This window comes from Sinocyclocheilus rhinocerous, unplaced genomic scaffold, assembly GCF_001515625.1.
Source record: "Sinocyclocheilus rhinocerous isolate Xijiao unplaced genomic scaffold, SAMN03320098_v1.1 scaffold1281, whole genome shotgun sequence".
NCBI classification, from domain to species: Eukaryota; Metazoa; Chordata; class Actinopteri; order Cypriniformes; family Cyprinidae; genus Sinocyclocheilus; species Sinocyclocheilus rhinocerous.
The window spans coordinates 666,580-684,089 of record NW_015637000.1 but is presented as its reverse complement, the minus strand read 5'-3'; the positions used below and the strand labels follow the sequence as shown (position 1 = coordinate 684,089).

General features: G+C 38.2%; 1 protein-coding gene across 1 annotated transcript in view; it reads left to right on the top strand.

Moving 5' to 3' along the window:
• The window catches only part of cpsf1 (cleavage and polyadenylation specific factor 1), a 20,691-nt gene extending 3,480 nt beyond the window's left edge, over positions 1–17,211 (top strand). The window contains 30 exon segments of the mRNA XM_016563154.1: positions 407–411; positions 652–798; positions 907–1,000; positions 1,140–1,227; positions 1,464–1,595; positions 2,717–2,765; positions 2,853–2,911; positions 3,056–3,136; positions 5,227–5,319; positions 5,431–5,544; positions 5,736–5,877; positions 5,960–6,138; positions 7,463–7,602; positions 7,690–7,867; positions 8,751–8,957; positions 9,039–9,128; positions 9,220–9,363; positions 10,189–10,341; positions 10,480–10,596; positions 10,941–11,031; positions 11,112–11,196; positions 12,106–12,247; positions 13,307–13,459; positions 13,542–13,718; positions 14,039–14,105; positions 14,174–14,221; positions 14,319–14,474; positions 14,640–14,769; positions 15,673–15,811; positions 16,673–17,211. Of these exon segments, the coding sequence (XP_016418640.1) occupies positions 407–411; positions 652–798; positions 907–1,000; positions 1,140–1,227; positions 1,464–1,595; positions 2,717–2,765; positions 2,853–2,911; positions 3,056–3,136; positions 5,227–5,319; positions 5,431–5,544; positions 5,736–5,877; positions 5,960–6,138; positions 7,463–7,602; positions 7,690–7,867; positions 8,751–8,957; positions 9,039–9,128; positions 9,220–9,363; positions 10,189–10,341; positions 10,480–10,596; positions 10,941–11,031; positions 11,112–11,196; positions 12,106–12,247; positions 13,307–13,459; positions 13,542–13,718; positions 14,039–14,105; positions 14,174–14,221; positions 14,319–14,474; positions 14,640–14,769; positions 15,673–15,811; positions 16,673–16,720 (3,448 nt within the window). The 3' untranslated portion in view covers positions 16,721–17,211.
• The last annotated feature ends 299 nt before the right edge of the window (positions 17,212–17,510 follow it).

Genomic DNA, 17,510 nt, shown 5'->3' with positions numbered 1-17,510 from the left:
CTATCTATCTGCCTGTCTGTCTGTCTGTCTGTCTGTCTGTCTATCGTTATGTTCTATCATCTCTCTCTATCTATCTATCTGTCTATCTATCTATCTATCTATCGTTTTGTTCTATCATCTAAACATCTAGTACCGTGCAATAAAAAAAAATGCCAGAGCGAAGGTACAAAAATCAGTACTTTAGCACAAAAACCTGCACCTTATTGGTGGTGTTCGAAAGATGAAAAGTGCAGTAAACAGAGTCATTCTATCTATCTATCTATCTATCTATCTATTGTTATGTTCTATCATCTCTCTCTCTCTATCTATCTATCTATCTATCTGTCTGTCTGTCTGTCTGTCTGTCTGTCTTGGAAGCCTGTATGATTTAAAAGATATGAATTTTAGCCAATATTAACTCCACAAGCACTAGTATGATATAATTTATTTCGTATTTATTTCGTATTTTAAGAGCAACATTGATTTATGATCTTGAAGACCTTCTGATCTCATTTGTTGTGCTTGAATACTTGAAATGAGTTTTGTAGACATGTATAAATTGGGCGATTTTAACCAGAACGTGAAGGAAAACCAGTCAACAAGTGTTCAGTATACATGGATCTCCAATACTTTAATACTGCTTAAAAGCATCCCAGCGTGCATCTCTTGAAGCTGCTTGCATGATAATGTTGTGTGTTTTGTGTTCAGGTGGAGTTGTGGTGTTCGCTGTGAATTCATTGCTATATCTAAACCAGAGCGTTCCTCCGTTTGGAGTGTCACTCAACAGTCAGACCAGCGGCACCACAGCTTTCCCCTTGAGTAAGTTCACCGGAGACTGCTTCCGTCCCCAAAATAACATCTTTACAGTCAAAGTTAGGATTACTAATTGATGAGCTTCACTCTAATTCAGTCTGGTTTGCTCTTCAGGGCAACAGGAGGAAGTGAAGATCACGCTGGACTGTTCTCAAGCATCCTTCATCACTTCAGATAAGATGGTCATCTCACTAAAAGGAGGAGAAATGTGAGAACTTCTGCTTTTAGGACCATAATGTCACATGACGCCATGTTTTATGTCACATACAAACTGAATGGGTGTAAACCGGTCGATTGGGACAGAGTTCTGACCATGTTTGTTGACGCGTGTCTTGTCGTGTGTGCAGCTACGTGTTGACGCTCATCACAGATGGCATGAGGAGCGTGCGGGCGTTTCACTTCGATAAGGCTGCTGCCAGCGTCCTGAGCACCTGTGTGAGTGATCAGCTGTGCCAGATCGACTCTTAGAAAGTATCGGTCGCTAATACTCTGCGCCTGAACACAGACACTCACACACTCCCTCGTTTCACTTCGATAAGGCTGCTGCCAGCGTCCTGAGCACCTGTGTGAGTGATCAGCTGTGCCAGATCGACTCTTAGAAAGCATCGGTCGCTAATACTCTGCGCCTGAACACAGACACTCACACACTCCCTCCATCTCTCTCCTCTCAGATGACAACCATGGAGGCCGGTTATCTGTTCTTGGGCTCTCGTCTGGGCAACTCACTGCTGCTCAGGTACACTGAGAAACTCCAGGAAACACCAATGGAAGAGGGCAGAGAGAACGAAGAGAAAGAGAAACAGGTGTGTGAACCCGTGTGAAGAGAAGGACACTTTAGCATACTTTTAAAAAGACTTATTGTGGAAGTAATATACTTTAGAAGAATAGACTTAAGTGTGAACTCAGCGTCATTTCAGACAGTTCATTGCATGTTAATTGAAATTAAATAAAATTGAAATTAAATTAATGTTTTATAGTATTTATTTATAGTAAATACAATTTACTAAAACTTAAGTGCTTTTTGACCCACTTAAGTAGTACTTGCACGTCTTTATATGGAATTTCATAATTCTATTGTCTTTGAAATATGGTTAAAGTGAACTGCTGAATTTACTCTCAAGCATTTATGGTAAACTAAAATATACTTTAAAGTAATTTCTACTGAAACGTCTATGTCATGTATTTAAATGTATTTGGAATTACATATTTGGAATGATAAAGATGCATTTTAGTACATTTCAAATATATTCACTTTAAATGTAATATATCACACCACAGTTAAAATTATAATCCTTACATGTGTGCTAGTCAAAATAAGAGCACTTATTTAAAGCATGACAAAAGATTATTAAATAATAATTTTAAATGCACTGTTAAAGAAAAACATTTAATTTTACTTTATTTCAAACTGGCCTTTTTTTAAAAGTCTACTTAAGTGTGTTAAACACTCTCAATTAAGTGACCTTTTATTTCATTAATATTATATTTTCTGCATTTTTGTTTTTTAAATATATACTTTTGTAGAGTATTTGAAGTACACTACAAGTGTGTATTTTATTCAATTAAAGGCAGAGTAAGTGATTTTTCAAAAACACTTTAGAAAACTGATTCGGGCCGAATCGCAAAACAAACTTGTAGTTTTGGTGATTTCAAATATCAACATTGGCTACCAGAAATCCCTTACTCTGCCTTTAAGCACACTTGTCTTTCTTAAGGGAATAAACGTATATAAGCTACAGCAATAGTTTATCCAATTCTGCTGTTGTACAATGCTGGTATTGCCAGTCATATAAACAGTTAAGAGGATAGGATAGTTTTGTCATTCACAATACATTTTTCATAAAATGTCCTTTTTAAGCAAATCAAGTCTTTTGTAAGAAGGATCTGAAGCTTCTTACTCGTATTGAATATCTCGATCTTCTAGGAGGAGCCTCCGAATAAGAAAAAGCGAGTGGATTCAACTAACTGGGCAGGTAGTGTAATTCATAGTCGTGATGTACGAGGTTCAGATATCTGTGCTGTTGTGTTGTGTATATATATGTGTGTGTTACTGTGTTCAGGTAAGGCCAGTCTGCCTGATCATCCTATCTGCAGCACCCTATTGCTATTTCCCATATCAGTGAGGTATTTAATACTGAACCCTGAGATACAGTATGAAAAAAAAGAGACATAATTAGTCTCAAACTATTAGTTGCATTAACAGTTTGGTTGAGAAAATATTGGTTTCTGATTAATTGTGATACGACATCAATTCTTCCATCAGTTTCAGACTAACCCAGAGCCGGATCTGGAGGTGGTGGTGTGCTCGGGATTCGGCAAGAACGGAGCTCTCTCTGTACTGCAGGTATGATTATCTGTGCCGTCACTGTACCTTCGTTTCTGTACTCGTAGACGGCCGGTGCACTCCTGCATGTATGCGCGTGCATCGCAGCTGGGTCTGTTTAAAGTAAAGATGCACCGCACGCGGTCCTGCAGCGGTGAGGCTCGTCTGCCACCGGGCTGCTGTGGGTGCTACAGTCACGTCTGGGCTTTACCAGGGCTGCCTCAGAGATGGTCGGAGAGGCCTTTAAAACACCCGAGATACAGCAGAGGCACACTGCTGATGCACCGCTCATGCATTTCACTCGGGATGCATGACACCTGTGTTATTTGTCTTGAGTGCCTGTGTTCATTATGAACCTGAGGCTCCGTTTACACCTGTTGTTAACATGCGTCTCAGGCAAGTGCCAACCTCCTGGTCTCTTTAGTGAAGCTTCAGAAACCTACGGGTGACGTCACGGACACTACGTCCATGTTTTTATACAGTCTATGGTCTCAGGTGGTTTGATTTTGTTTAATTTGGGGTCCAGAAAACATCCCAGTATGTATATGTACCTCATGAATGTGGTTAATACAATATTCAGAAGCTGGAATTTTGGAAAGGTGTCAACTTTAAAGATGAAAAAATTTTAGACCGTTTTGATTTGTTTAACACAAAATTCCAGTTCCATAGTTTTAAAGACTTTATTCTAACATGTAATAAGGAATCAAAAGGTTTGTCTTTTGACGTGTAGTGTACTAGAGACACCTCCCTTAAATCCGATGCATTTGTAAATACCAGCTCTAAATGGGGATCTGTCTCAAGTGACCAGTTTTGATCGGATCACATGAGACAGATGTTAATATCAGGCGTGAAGAGGGCTTGAATCTGCTCGCTCTACAGGCACAGATCATAATTTCCCTTCTGTCAGAAATGGCATCACAGCAGCACGTTTCTGGTGTGAATACATTTCAGTGCCAGTTTCAACATAATTGATGAAGGAGATTTTAGAAGTTGAGCGACACAAATGTGTATATTTTTTATTTATTATTTTAGTTTGATGTCATGTTGTTAGAATTGCCCTTTTGTGATTAATTTTACTGGTTTTATTCATTTGGTTAAGGCTTATGTTTTATTGTTGTGAAACACTATTTGTAACATCTGTAAATCATTTGTAAATCTGCTATTTGTAGAATTGACCATTCTGATAGTACATCATTGCTCAATAATCACGTTTTGATGCATTGTGTGTATACATGGATATTTAAAGGTCTTACATATATATTGACAATGGAAAAATCCATACAAGTCAACTGTTATTACTGAAAGTATATTAAATTCATGATATTGAAGCATTTGCTTTTCTATAGAAAAGTATCAGACCACAGAGTACTTGGCTGATTAACAAAAACATTAACTTTCCATCGTGCTATTTCCCATATCATTAACAGCACATTCAGTGTATAATGATCATTTATAGTGAATTTCAAGTAAATGTTTCTTTAATTGCATTGTGTACGTGTATACCTCAATTGCTATAATTACATTTTATTAGCCTGAATATATTGACAGAGAAAAGTGTTTTTCTTAGTATTTTTGTTCTTTTTTCAAACTTAAATTAAGAGACGGTTATTTGAAATGCAAAATGATGTAAGAAGCCTTGTTTTCTGAGATATTTATCAAAATTAAGTAAGTTTATGCATAATACCAGAAAAAGCCAGTGGTGTAAGAAATATAAACTCAATTTGAAAGGGAAACGTGTGGGTTTTTTGGGGGGGGGACCCCATTTGCGGTAATTTTTTCTGGTTTTAACCACAAACTCTCATACATTTCTCAAAAAAAATAAAATGAAATAAAATAAAATAAAGACGACTTATGTAATTTTTAATTTCAAGTAAATGTCTCTTGATTTAAGAATTTGTAGATATTTTTACTTGGAAACAAGACAACAATACTGAGTAAGAAAATCACTGTTTGCAGTGTTGGCTTTGTGTATGTATTTATATTCATAGGTCACACATATATATTGACAATATATTGGCCTCTGGCAGTTGAAAAGTCCATAAAGGTCAACCATTATTACCAAACTTTTATTAAATTTGTGATATTGAAACATTTATTTTGCCGTTCTGTAGAAAAGCATCAGACCGCAGGTGGTCACAACGTTTGAACTTCCTGGATGCCATGACATGTGGACAGTCATTTACTGTGAGGAAAAACCTGAGAAGGTGATTTGTTACGCTCATCTGCCGCTTTTTCTTTTCTTTTTTAATGCAGATCAATGCAATTATAAATAAGACATGCTGATGTTTTAACTTTGAAACGCTGTGTGTCTGTAGTCTCCACCAGAGGGCGATAGTGAGGGTCCTGAGGAGGAGAAGCAGGAGCAAACAGTGGAGGATGACAAGAACAAACACGGCTTCCTCATCCTCAGCAGAGAGGACTCCACTATGGTAATCAAAGGCTGTATTCTCTATAACACTCATTCTAGGCATATATACTACTATATATGCTGTTCCCATTACTGCTTTCTCATATGAGCTCACTGGCTACTCTTCAGCCGATCGCAATGATTAGAGTCAATGCCATTTCTGGAGGTCTTATTTGCTCTTTCAGTGATTCATTGCTCTTGTGGTGTGTTTAGATCCTGCAGACGGGTCAGGAGATTATGGAGCTGGACACCAGTGGTTTCGCCACGCAGGGTCCCACTGTGTATGCGGGCAACATCGGAGACAATAAATACATCATCCAGGTGTCTCCTGTGGGCATCAGACTGCTAGAGGGAGGTGAGGGGCCAAACCAGTGTAGATCTAAACGTGACCGTATGATGGGTGGCCTGTGTCTCATATGGTCTCTTCTTGCTCTCAGTGACACAGCTCCACTTTATCCCTGTGGACCTGGGCTCTCCCATAGTGCACTGCTCTGTGGCCGATCCCTACGTGGTCATCATGACAGCAGAGGGAGTGGTCACCATGTTTGTGCTGAAGAGTGAATCGTACATGGGGAAGAGCCACCGCCTGGCACTGCAGAAACCACAGATCCACACGGTCAGCCCATGCAGACATCAAGCACATTACTGATCAAGCGTTTGCTTTCGTAAGAAGTCTCTGATGCTCACCAAGCCTGCATTTATTTGGTCAAGTTATTTGAAATGCAGAATTGGTGTAGGAAGTCTTGCTTTCTGAGAAGTGTATCAAAATTAAGTTTATGCTTAAACAGAAAAAAAAAAAACGTCAGTGGTGTAAGATTTATTTTATTTATTTGACCCCATTTGCAATTATTTTGTTCTGTTTTTAAGTGTAAACTCGCTAAAAAGACATGTATGATGACTTGCGTCATTTTGCATTTCAAGTAAGTGTCTCTCGATTTAAGCACTTTTAGATATTTTTACTGGAAAACAAGACTCTCTAAAAATCTCTCTAACTCTTTTCTTACTCAGTCTCTTATGTTCACCAAGGCTGCATTTGTTTTATTACTGTTTATAAAAACAGTAATATTGTATAATATTATTACAATTTAAAATAAATGTTTTCTATGTGAATATATTGTAAAATGTAATTTATTGCTGTGATCAAAGCTGAATTTTCAGCATCATTACTCCAGTCTTCAGTGTCACATGATCTTTCAGAAATCAGTATAATATGCAGATTTGCTGCTCAAGGAATATTTATTATTATTATCAATGTTGAAAACTATTGTGATGCTCCGTATTTTTGTTGGTAACTGATGCATTTTTTAAGATACTTTGATAAATACGAAGTTCAAAAACAGCATTTATTAGAAATAGAAATCTTATGTAACATTATAAATGTCTTAACTGTTATTTTTGATCAATTTAATGCATACCTGCTGAATAAAAATATACGTTTTTTTTTTTTTTTAATCTCGTGAAAAACATTTAGGTTGTGTTTTACCACAAAATTGAAAGCCAATATAGAAACTGAATCCTATTTTTAGCACAGAAGATTTTATATTGTGGCATTATCTCATTTTCATGAAAATTAAACACATTTTCACCCAAATTCTTATTACCCTAGTGCAGGGGTGCCCAAACTCGGTCCTGGAGGGCCGATGTCCTGCAGAGTTTAGCTCCAACTTGCCTCAACACATCTGCCGGGAAGTTTCTAGTATGCCTAGTAAGAGCTTGATTAGCTGCTTCAGGTGTGTCTAATTGGGGTTGGATCTAAACTCTGCAGGACATCGGCCCTCCAGGACCGAGTTTGGGCACCCCTGCCCTAGTGGATCTGAGTTTTCTGTAAATCCCATTTGTCTCTCCGGTGATTCTCATTACTGAAATACAGTCATTTGACAGTGTTGAATGCCTCTTAAAGTGTTCTCAGTGTGACCAGTTCTCAATATTTTGTTTCGCAGCAATCCCGTGTGATTACGTTATGTGCGTACCGTGACGTCAGTGGCATGTTCACCACTGAGAACAAGGTCAGCTTCCTGGCCAAAGAGGAAACGTCCATCAGAACCCAATCAGAGTCAGAGAGCATCATCCAGGACATCGGGTAACGCTCACACCAGCCACTCAAATGCTCTCATTTGCAGTTTTGTGTCATCTGCTCATTATGACTGTCTTTCTATCTATCCGTCAGTAATGCGTTGGATGATGAGGAGGAGATGCTGTATGGGGAGTCGAACCCTCTGAGCAGCCCCAGTAAAGAGGAGTCCAGCCGCGTCTTTGCAGCACTGAACTCCACTCAGACAGGAAGAGAGGGCAGACAGGAGCCGTCACACTGGTGCCTGCTGGTCAGAGAGAACGGAGTCATGGAGGTGACGAACATAGACACTGACTTACTGAGAAATCTCTGAAAGAGTGTATGCTACTAACTTACTGTTAAGTATTAAAATGTATTCTTTTTTTATAATCTTTAATTAGTATTTTTTATTGTTTTTATTTTAAGTTATTCACTACTTTGATAAAGTTTCTTCTGCTCACCAAGGCTGCATTTATTTGATAAAAAAACACCGTAAAAACACTAATATTGTTAAATAATATTACAATATTAATAAATAAGTGTTTTCTACTGTACTATATTTTAAAATGTAAGCAAATCAGCATATCAGAATGATTTCTGAAGGATCATGTGACACTGAAGACTGGAGTAATGATGCTGAAAATTCAGCTGTGCATCACAGGAATAAATTACATTTTACAATATATTTGAGTAAAAAACAGTTATTTTGAATTGTAATGATATTTCATATTGTTACTGCTTTTACTGTATTTTGAGCACACAAATGCAGCCTTGGTGAGCATAAGAGACTTCATTAAAAACATAAAAAAATCGTACTATTTCCAAACTTTTGACAAGTATTGTAATTGTTTATGATTAAATATTTAATATTTATGTAATATTAAAAATTCCCTTTATATGATCCCAAAACCCATATAATTTACCCAAAAATCCAAATGCCTGTCATCCTTTATAGACCCTCAGTTCATTCAAAACTATCCCTGAACTGCCTTTATGAAGTATATTAAATTGCTTTGTATGAATGCATATCTTATTAATAGATTAATTTGACCTGTTTGGGCCTGTTTGGTTTATCAGTTCATGTAACAAGCTTCCATATAGCACATGTAAAGCATAATCTGATGTTATTGTTCTTATTATTGTTCATTAAAAATGTTTATTGTGATTTTGTTAATCAGATCTACCAGCTTCCTGACTGGCGCCTGGTTTTCCTGGTGAAAAACTTCCCTGTTGGTCAGCGTGTTTTGGTCGACAGCTCTGCTAGCCAGTCGGCTACTCAAGCGGAGCTCAAAAAGGAGGAAGTGATGAGGCAGGGAGAAATCCCATTGGTCAAAGAAGTTGCTCTCGTGTCTTTAGGCTACAACCAGAGCCGTCCTTACCTGCTGGTGAGTGAATCACAAGAGTCTCCCTGCTCTTCTGGACGAATTGAGGTTTAATGTTGTGTATTTGACTGTGTTTGTCAACAGGCACATGTTGATCAAGAGCTTCTCATCTATGAGGCCTTTCCATACGACCAGCAGCAGGCTCAGAGCAACCTGAAAGTGCGCTTTAAGAAGGTACAAACTCGCACTAAATACTCTCCGCAGGACGTTTACTCTAGTGAGGTTTGAGTGATGGTGAGTGGTGGCTGTGTTTTCTTCCTGTCAGATGCCTCATAACATTAACTTCAGAGAGAAGAAGTCCAAAATGAGGAAGGACAAGAAGCCCGAGGGTCAGGGAGAGGAGACTGTGGGGGTCAGGGGTCGAGTGGCCAGATTCAGATACTTCCAGGACATCTCAGGATACTCAGGGGTACGTCTGTCTGAGACTTGGTTTGAAAACTGACGTGTGTATTTCTGATCATATTGTTGTTTTGATACACTTGTTGATGCCCTTACATTGTGTTCAATTCTAAATGCATTCAAAACTTGTATATTTTACCCTTATAAACCAGTTTGGTCAGTCATGTAATGCAGGATTATTTTAGTATTATTTATATACTTTTATAGTATTTTATTCATGCTTTGCCATGTTAAAAATGTTAGTATTTTTATTTATTTTTTTGTATTAGTATTATTACTGTTTTAGTAATTTTGCTATTTCAACTTAAACCTATTTTATTTCACTTAGTTGTCAAGGCATTTCTAATTTTCATTTAAGTCATCTAATATTTATATGCTATTTTATTGTTCTTTTTTATTGTACACTTGTTTTTTTATCCTTATAAACCGTTTTTTTGTCAATCATGTATTGTCTATTTTAGTATTAATTATTATAATGTTATGTAGTACCTTTTATGTGTATTTTTTCTGTTGTCATTTTAATGTTAGTTTAGGTATTAGTAACTTCGTTATGTGCTGTTGTCATTTAAACAAATATATTTGTAATTAACTATTTCAGCCTCAGTTTTAGTAATTTTAGTACTACTTTTTGTTTATTTAGTAAATTTCTATTTATTTTTTAATAAAATTTGTATATTTTATTTCAGCTTGATTTCAATTATGGAAAATCATTTTTAATAATTTCTAAGTAATCAATAACAACCATGCTGGCTAGTTATCACAGCTGGCGTAAGACATTGGCACCAAATTATTTTCTCAAGCACTACATAAATGTTTGGCACTGCTTGTTTTTCAGGTGTTTATCTGCGGGCCGTCTCCTCACTGGATGCTGGTGACGTCTCGAGGGGCGATGCGTCTTCACCCCATGACTATAGATGGCGCCATCGAGTCCTTCTCTCCCTTTCACAATATCAACTGCCCCAAAGGATTCCTCTACTTCAACAAACAGGTAAAAACCAAGTCCACTAGCATTTGGTATTAGATATAAAATCACTTCTCAGAATGAAAAAAAGTGCTGTTCACCCTCCAATGTATCAGAATATCTTGACAGATTAAATGTGTAACTGGAGTGTGTTTGTTGCTTTAGGGCGAGCTGAGGATCAGTGTGTTACCCACATATCTCTCATACGACGCTCCCTGGCCTGTCCGCAAGATCCCACTCAGGTGTACCATCCACTATGTGTCGTACCATGTGGAATCCAAGGTAACGCACAGCTGTGGACAGGCCTCGTTTTCATTCGCATTCAATTTAATATAACGTCTAACCTGACTGAGGTCTTTTAGGCTGGCTGTTTTTGCTCCTGTCCCTTTAAGATTCCATATGTAAATGAGGTCTGTTATAACTGGCTAAAGTCTTTGCATGAACAACAACAGTGTCCTGCATTAAATGAGTGTTGCAGTGTAAATGTGGACAGTCATACTGACCGCGCTTCACTGAAAGATACGCATGACAATCGCAGCTTCTGTCGAATCGCGATCTCGATTCCATTTCGATTTATCGTGCAGCCCTACTGTATGTTCATGCATGTTTAATCGTGTGTGTTTCAGGTGTATGCGGTGTGCAGCAGTGTTAAAGAGCAGTGCACACGCATCCCCAGAATGACCGGCGAGGAGAAGGAGTTTGAGACCATCGAGAGAGGTGGGACACCGTTTGTTTGCTTGTGTACATGGGTAAAGTCATTCGAAGGGGTCTTAACAGTTTAATTGTTGTTCTCTCAGATGAGCGGTACATACACCCTCAGCAGGAGAGCTTCTCCATCCAGCTCATCTCTCCGGTCAGCTGGGAGGCCATCCCAAACACACGGTGAGAAGCACATGATTCACTGCAGGGGACAGTTTTCCCAAAAATGAACATTCTGTCATCATTTACTCACCCTCATGCCGTTCCAAACCTGTAAGAGTTTCGTTCATCTTCATAACACAAATGAAAGTATTTTTAATGAAACCTGAGCGATTTCTGTCCTTCCGTTGAAAGATCACACAGCCGATGACGCTATGAAAGTAATCTGTATGAGTAGAGCAGTTTAATCCTTCTGAAGAGATGTGATCACTTTATATGATGAACCGATTTAAATTAGGCTTTTATTCACATAGAAACTTTTATCGATGCACATACATAGAGCCGTTTAACATATTTGATGTCTATTTATGAACATCTTGAAGCATAAAGTTTTGGTGGAATGGACTTTTAATAGAGGGACAGATGTATCTCAGGTTTCATTGAAAATATCTTCAAGATGAATGGCAGTCTTAGGGGCTGTTCACACAGAATGTGTCTTTGCGTCTAAAAACACGAGACGAAACGCTAAGGAATGTAAAGTGCAGCACAGAACGCCTGCTTGGCCATGTTGCCATCAAATAAAACAGTTGCCATGCCAACTTGCTTCTGTAAACAAAAGCTGGCAACGCTTGCCCCGCCTCCGGAGTCTTCTGATTGGTCCAGTGTTTTGGAACTGACATGATGAGCGGCGCTGCGTGTACAAGTCTTAAAAACGTGGCGCTCATGTGCGAGACGCTGCAAAAGTCATATACATCCGTCTAGCACATTAACATAGAAAAACAACGGAAAAGTAACGCATTGGAATGGGAAAACGTGTTCTGTGTGAACGGCTCCTTATGGGTTTTGAACTGACATGAACACGAGTAAATGATGACGCGTGATAAATTTATAAACTCAACTGTCTGTGTAACGTTGTTGGACTGTCTTGTTCAGCATTGATCTGGAGGAGTGGGAGCATGTGACGTGTATGAAGACGGTGGCTCTGAAGAGTCAGGAGACTGTGTCAGGGCTGAAGGGATATGTGGCTTTGGGCACGTGCCTCATGCAGGGAGAGGAGGTCACCTGTAGGGGCAGAGTGAGTCTTCACTTACATCTGAAAACAGAACTGCATTCATATTACTTCAGTAAATAAGCCTTTTGATCATCACTCAATGGCAGTCAGCTACCAATGCCATTGTAGAAATACTCTGTGTGCAGGTGCATTTGATTCCCATGATCAGTTTATTCCACAACTGAAAGATAAAGAGAGCAATATGGCTGGTCATGTGATCGCAAAATGGGATAAAAACATTTGCATGGTCCAACAACATTTAAAACTGCACCATGTATGACTACTTTTGGTTAGGGCTGCATGATTTATAAAAAAAAATAATAATAATAAAAAATAAAACGAGTTTGGTATAAGGCTAAAGGCGATTATCAAATCATAAAGGCTGTGATTTAAATTGTAGGTCTCCCTGCAAATTTTCCACCAAAAAAGGTCAATTGTTAAAACATAAAATAGAAATAAATAAAGTCAGCCAGATATCTTAGTATTGTAGTCATGCTGTAAAAAAAAAATACTAGATTGTTTTTCTTAAATAAATGTTTTTTTTTTATTTACAGTGTAATATTGCAATAGTCATATTTCTTATTTTGTTTAATATTTTTATTTAGAATTACTATATATAATTGCTTCTTATGAAATGTAATTACAAAATTGGCCAAATTGTGCAGCCCTGCAAACAGGCACAGCAAACTTGTTTTTTTCTTAAATACATGTTTTTTTTTTTGTTTTTTTTTTTAATGAAATATTGCAGAAGTAATACTCAAATAATTGTAAAAATAATTATTAATTTGTTTAATATTTTATTTAGTAATATAAATTATATTTATTTATTATTTTTTAATAATTATATAATTATATGTATTGTATAATAATAATTCTTAATATTTATAATAATATGATTCATTATTGTAAATGAAATATAATTACAAATATGGCCAAATTGTGCAGCCCTACAACAAACGAGCAAAGCAACCTGAAGTTTTCACATTTTTAATTGCAGTCGTAATTTTCAATCGTGCAGCCCGAACTTTGGTCTCTTTTGTCGGCACCAGTTTCTGTTGATCAGACGTTTGTTCTCTGTGACAGATCCTGATTCTGGACGTGATTGAGGTGGTGCCAGAGCCCGGTCAGCCCCTCACCAAGAACAAGTTTAAAGTGCTGTATGAGAAGGAGCAGAAGGGGCCCGTCACGGCTCTCTGTCACTGCAGTGGATACCTGGTGTCTGCCATCGGACAGAAGGTAAACCCCACACGTTTAAACGTGCTGTTAAACACAGTGACATTCTGTTCATCCTGTATAAAGCTGTTGTGTGTGTGTGCAGATCTTCTTGTGGAGTCTGAAGGATAATGATCTGACCGGCATGGCCTTCATCGACACGCAGCTCTACATCCATCAGATGCACAGCATCAAGAACTTCATCCTCGCCGCTGATGTGATGAAGAGCATCTCTCTGCTGCGCTACCAGGAAGAGAGCAAGACGCTCTCGCTCATCAGCAGGGTATCTGGCATGAGTTTGCACTCAAATATCAGTCAATTACAGAATTCAGTTGATTTAAAGGGATATATTTTTAAGTTTGTGTTGCTGTCAATTCGCAGAAATGATTGTCATTTCACAGTAGTCAATTATCCCTCATATTTGGGTTAATGAACCCAGTGCTATGATTGGTTGAATTGTTTTTTTTTTGCTTTTGCCTTTTGTTTGACTTGAGTGCTTAACAGAAAATTAAACATGGTAATTTAGATTTGCAAATCATACCAGTGTATGAAAATGCATACAGTTTGGATATCAATTCCATTCCTCTTTTTATTTCTTCATAGGATGCAAAGCCCTTGGAGGTTTACAGCATAGAGTTTATGGTGGACAACAACCAGCTTGGCTTCCTGGGTAAAAATGTCTTGCTCTTTTATTCTGTCTCATCGTAAACTCGTTTGACCTCTAAAACCCTCTCTCAGTTTCAGACAGAGACAAAAACCTGTCGGTCTACATGTACCTGCCAGAAGGTGTGTCATTCATTTGATTCTTTCTGCAGTACCGTGAGACGTCGCTCTTTCCCAGTGTCTGATATCACACATATGTCCTTCATTATTCTGCCTCTAGCCAAAGAGAGTTTTGGAGGCATGCGTTTGCTGCGGAGAGCCGATTTTAACGCGGGCGCTCATGTGAATGCCTTCTGGAGGATGCCGTGCCGCGGCACTCTGGACCCCGCCAGCAAGAAGGCCCTCACCTGGGACAACAAACACATCACGTGGTTCGGTGGGTCTCCTCACCTGCATCTCTGCACTTTTTTGAACACCTTTGCACCCTAGTAAATAATGGGCATTAATGAAGCATGATCATTGACCAGCATTATTTCCCTATTCCTGGACTCGTGATACCAGTGCATGAGAAAGCTAGCTTTGATTGTCTGTGTGTGTGCAGCTACGCTGGACGGTGGCGTTGGCCTGCTTCTGCCCATGCAGGAGAAGACGTACCGCAGACTGCTGATGCTGCAGAACGCCCTCACCACCATGCTGCCGCATCATGCGGGGCTCAATCCAAAGGCCTTCAGGTACCGACTCACCTCATGAGTACTGCAGCGCTCCAGCCTGTGCTTGTTTTGATACTCAACATTTCCATGACCTTTTTTTTGTAGATTTGCATTTGTATCTCAGCATTTCTGCAATTGTCTTTTTCTTTGGGACAGATTTTAACATGACCTAGAAAGCGTACTGTATCATATTTGATACGCAGATTTCTAAAGCCTCTAAATTACCAACATGATCAAAACTTGATGAACACAATCTTCTACATGCCTTGTCGTCTGATTGATAGTTTATACTTTATACTTTTTTTGCAAGTAAAAGGCCTTTTAGTATCATTTTAAAACATCCCCCTTCAGCTCGTGGTGTCTTTCTGCTTTGAAATCTTCACTGATTTTTATAAAGCAAACGTAAGAATAACTTTTATATTGTTAGTAGTATTTCAAGATGAACACTCACTGGACTGAAGAAACTACTTGATTATTAGAAAATTCTTGTTAAAATGTGAGTATTAAATATGATCATCAGGCTTTTGAGGAATATTTATTTGTTCATCTCTCAATCGTCATTGTATTGCATTGCATTATATGTTTTGAAACTAGAGAGCTTTGATCATAAAATTAACATTTAAATATCATCTTAAGTCTTATTATTGGGAAACTGATATTTGTATGCACTGTGTCTCGTTTTTTCCGTTCTCCTCAAGTATGAGCTCCATATTCACACACTAAAAGCCTGATGCATCAAAAATGATACGGGACAGAAAACACTTTTGAGCATAGCATTAATAAACGTACATGGCATTCATTATGAAACTTACAATTTTAGACATTTTCCTGACGCTTCCAGGCCAGATTTGGGATTTCTGTTGCATGTTATAGTGCATGTCTATAGTGTACGCCCTCAGCATCTGCTGCTGTGTTATGCTGCAGGATGCTGCACTGTGACCGGCGGACGCTGCAGAACGCGGTGAGGAACATCCTGGATGGAGAGCTGCTGAACAAGTACCTGTACCTCAGCACCATGGAGCGAAGCGAACTGGCCAAGAAGATTGGCACAACCGCAGACATTGTGAGTGCTGGACTCAGACACTTACTGTCACACAGTGATTGATACTCTCACAGTGCAGAACAGAGTAAATGACAAATGTAAAGCGCTGGGTGTATATTGAATAATCAGTTTTTATATTTAAGCATTACTGGCAGTTGTGCTGGTACCTAGCGCCTACTTTTTAAGGGTTCATTAAGCAAGAACGTACTTCAGGGGGAAAAAAAATCATTTACTTTTTATCCCTTTGTCAATGAAAATAGTTCCAAAAGATGCCAAGCACTAAGCTGATCTGGACCAAAAAAGAAGAAAAAAACATATTGTTACAAACATTAATGCTGCCTTCATGTGCTATCAGACTTTTTTCCCCACTTCTGAACTTTCATTCTTGAATATTTCTTGGGGAAAACTTTTTAAAGCCCAAAATTTTAGAAGATATATATTCAATATCCCATGGATTTTGAATAGAATTTAGCGTCCCATTCATTGACGAGCATTTAGACTTATCTGGACTATTGTATTTGTTCACTGCAGTGATAGCTTGCTGGCAAATCCAGAATTTCAGTCAAATAAATGCTATTTTCGCAGTGTAAAAAGCGTACAATATGCATCAGATGGTTTTTTTTTTTTTTTTCTAGTTTTAGTTAACAATAATAACCATAGCTAGGAAACTCAGTATTCATAACTCTCATGGCATGTGAAGGCAGCATAAATGTCAGCACTCGCTGTATTCCTCTTGTCCAATCAAATGAGTGGACCAGAACTGTTGTTTAATTCTACTTTAATCAGAGATATCACATTAATTACCTTTGGAGAAGCGCTGACCTGCTGTGACGGCTGAAATCTTCCTGTTCATGAGCGTTTCTGCTTCTCTGTTTGTTGCAGATCTTGGATGATCTTCTGGAGGTTGAGAGAGTAACTGCTCACTTCTGAAATACACTGTGTATTTGCTCACCTGATGATCCTCCGTTTTATATTTCAATGTTTTGATAGGAAATGTAGAAACTAAAATGTCATGCTGTTTTTTTGTTGACCGTAAGAAGGAAATGCAATAAAGGGTATTACATTTCTTAGACTATTTTGTAAAAAAAAATATTGAATGTGTATTGCATGTTGACATCCAGAACAAACACGGTGATACTCTAATGCTTTCAGTGTCATTATTCTTTACTTCCGTCATAGATCGTTCTCTGAGTGCAGCAGGACACAACTAGAGAAAAGCCGTTTTCTCTCACGCGTTCCTTATAAAAACACTGAACTGTCACAAGAATAACACTGTAATCCATAAACCATGTCATTGTTTTGGCAGTGCTCATAAGGGAAGCGTGAGAGAGACATGGTTTGGTTTTCCTTGTTTGTTTTCTGCATAAAATAGTGACAGACCTTTTCTTCTGTACTTTGATTTAAGCGAGTGTAAGTTTATTGAAAAAGAAAAACCTGTAGGGCGGAGATTATCCTTTGGTTGTTGATTGGATTTTGAGATGTGGGTGTTGCACTCAATGAATATGAGCTCACAGCCGATAATGGAGGAGCAGGGTTAAGCTGATAAATTATTGGAGAAGTCTGACATACCTCACCAGAGGAAAGTCTGATATTGCACAAGATCAAGCTTTGACAGTTTGACTAAACATTATGAGGCCACAAAAAAAGACAAATACATGGCTGAATTGTTCTCAATGAGTTTGATTTACAAAATTGATTAATTAATTTTTGGTCCATGCTG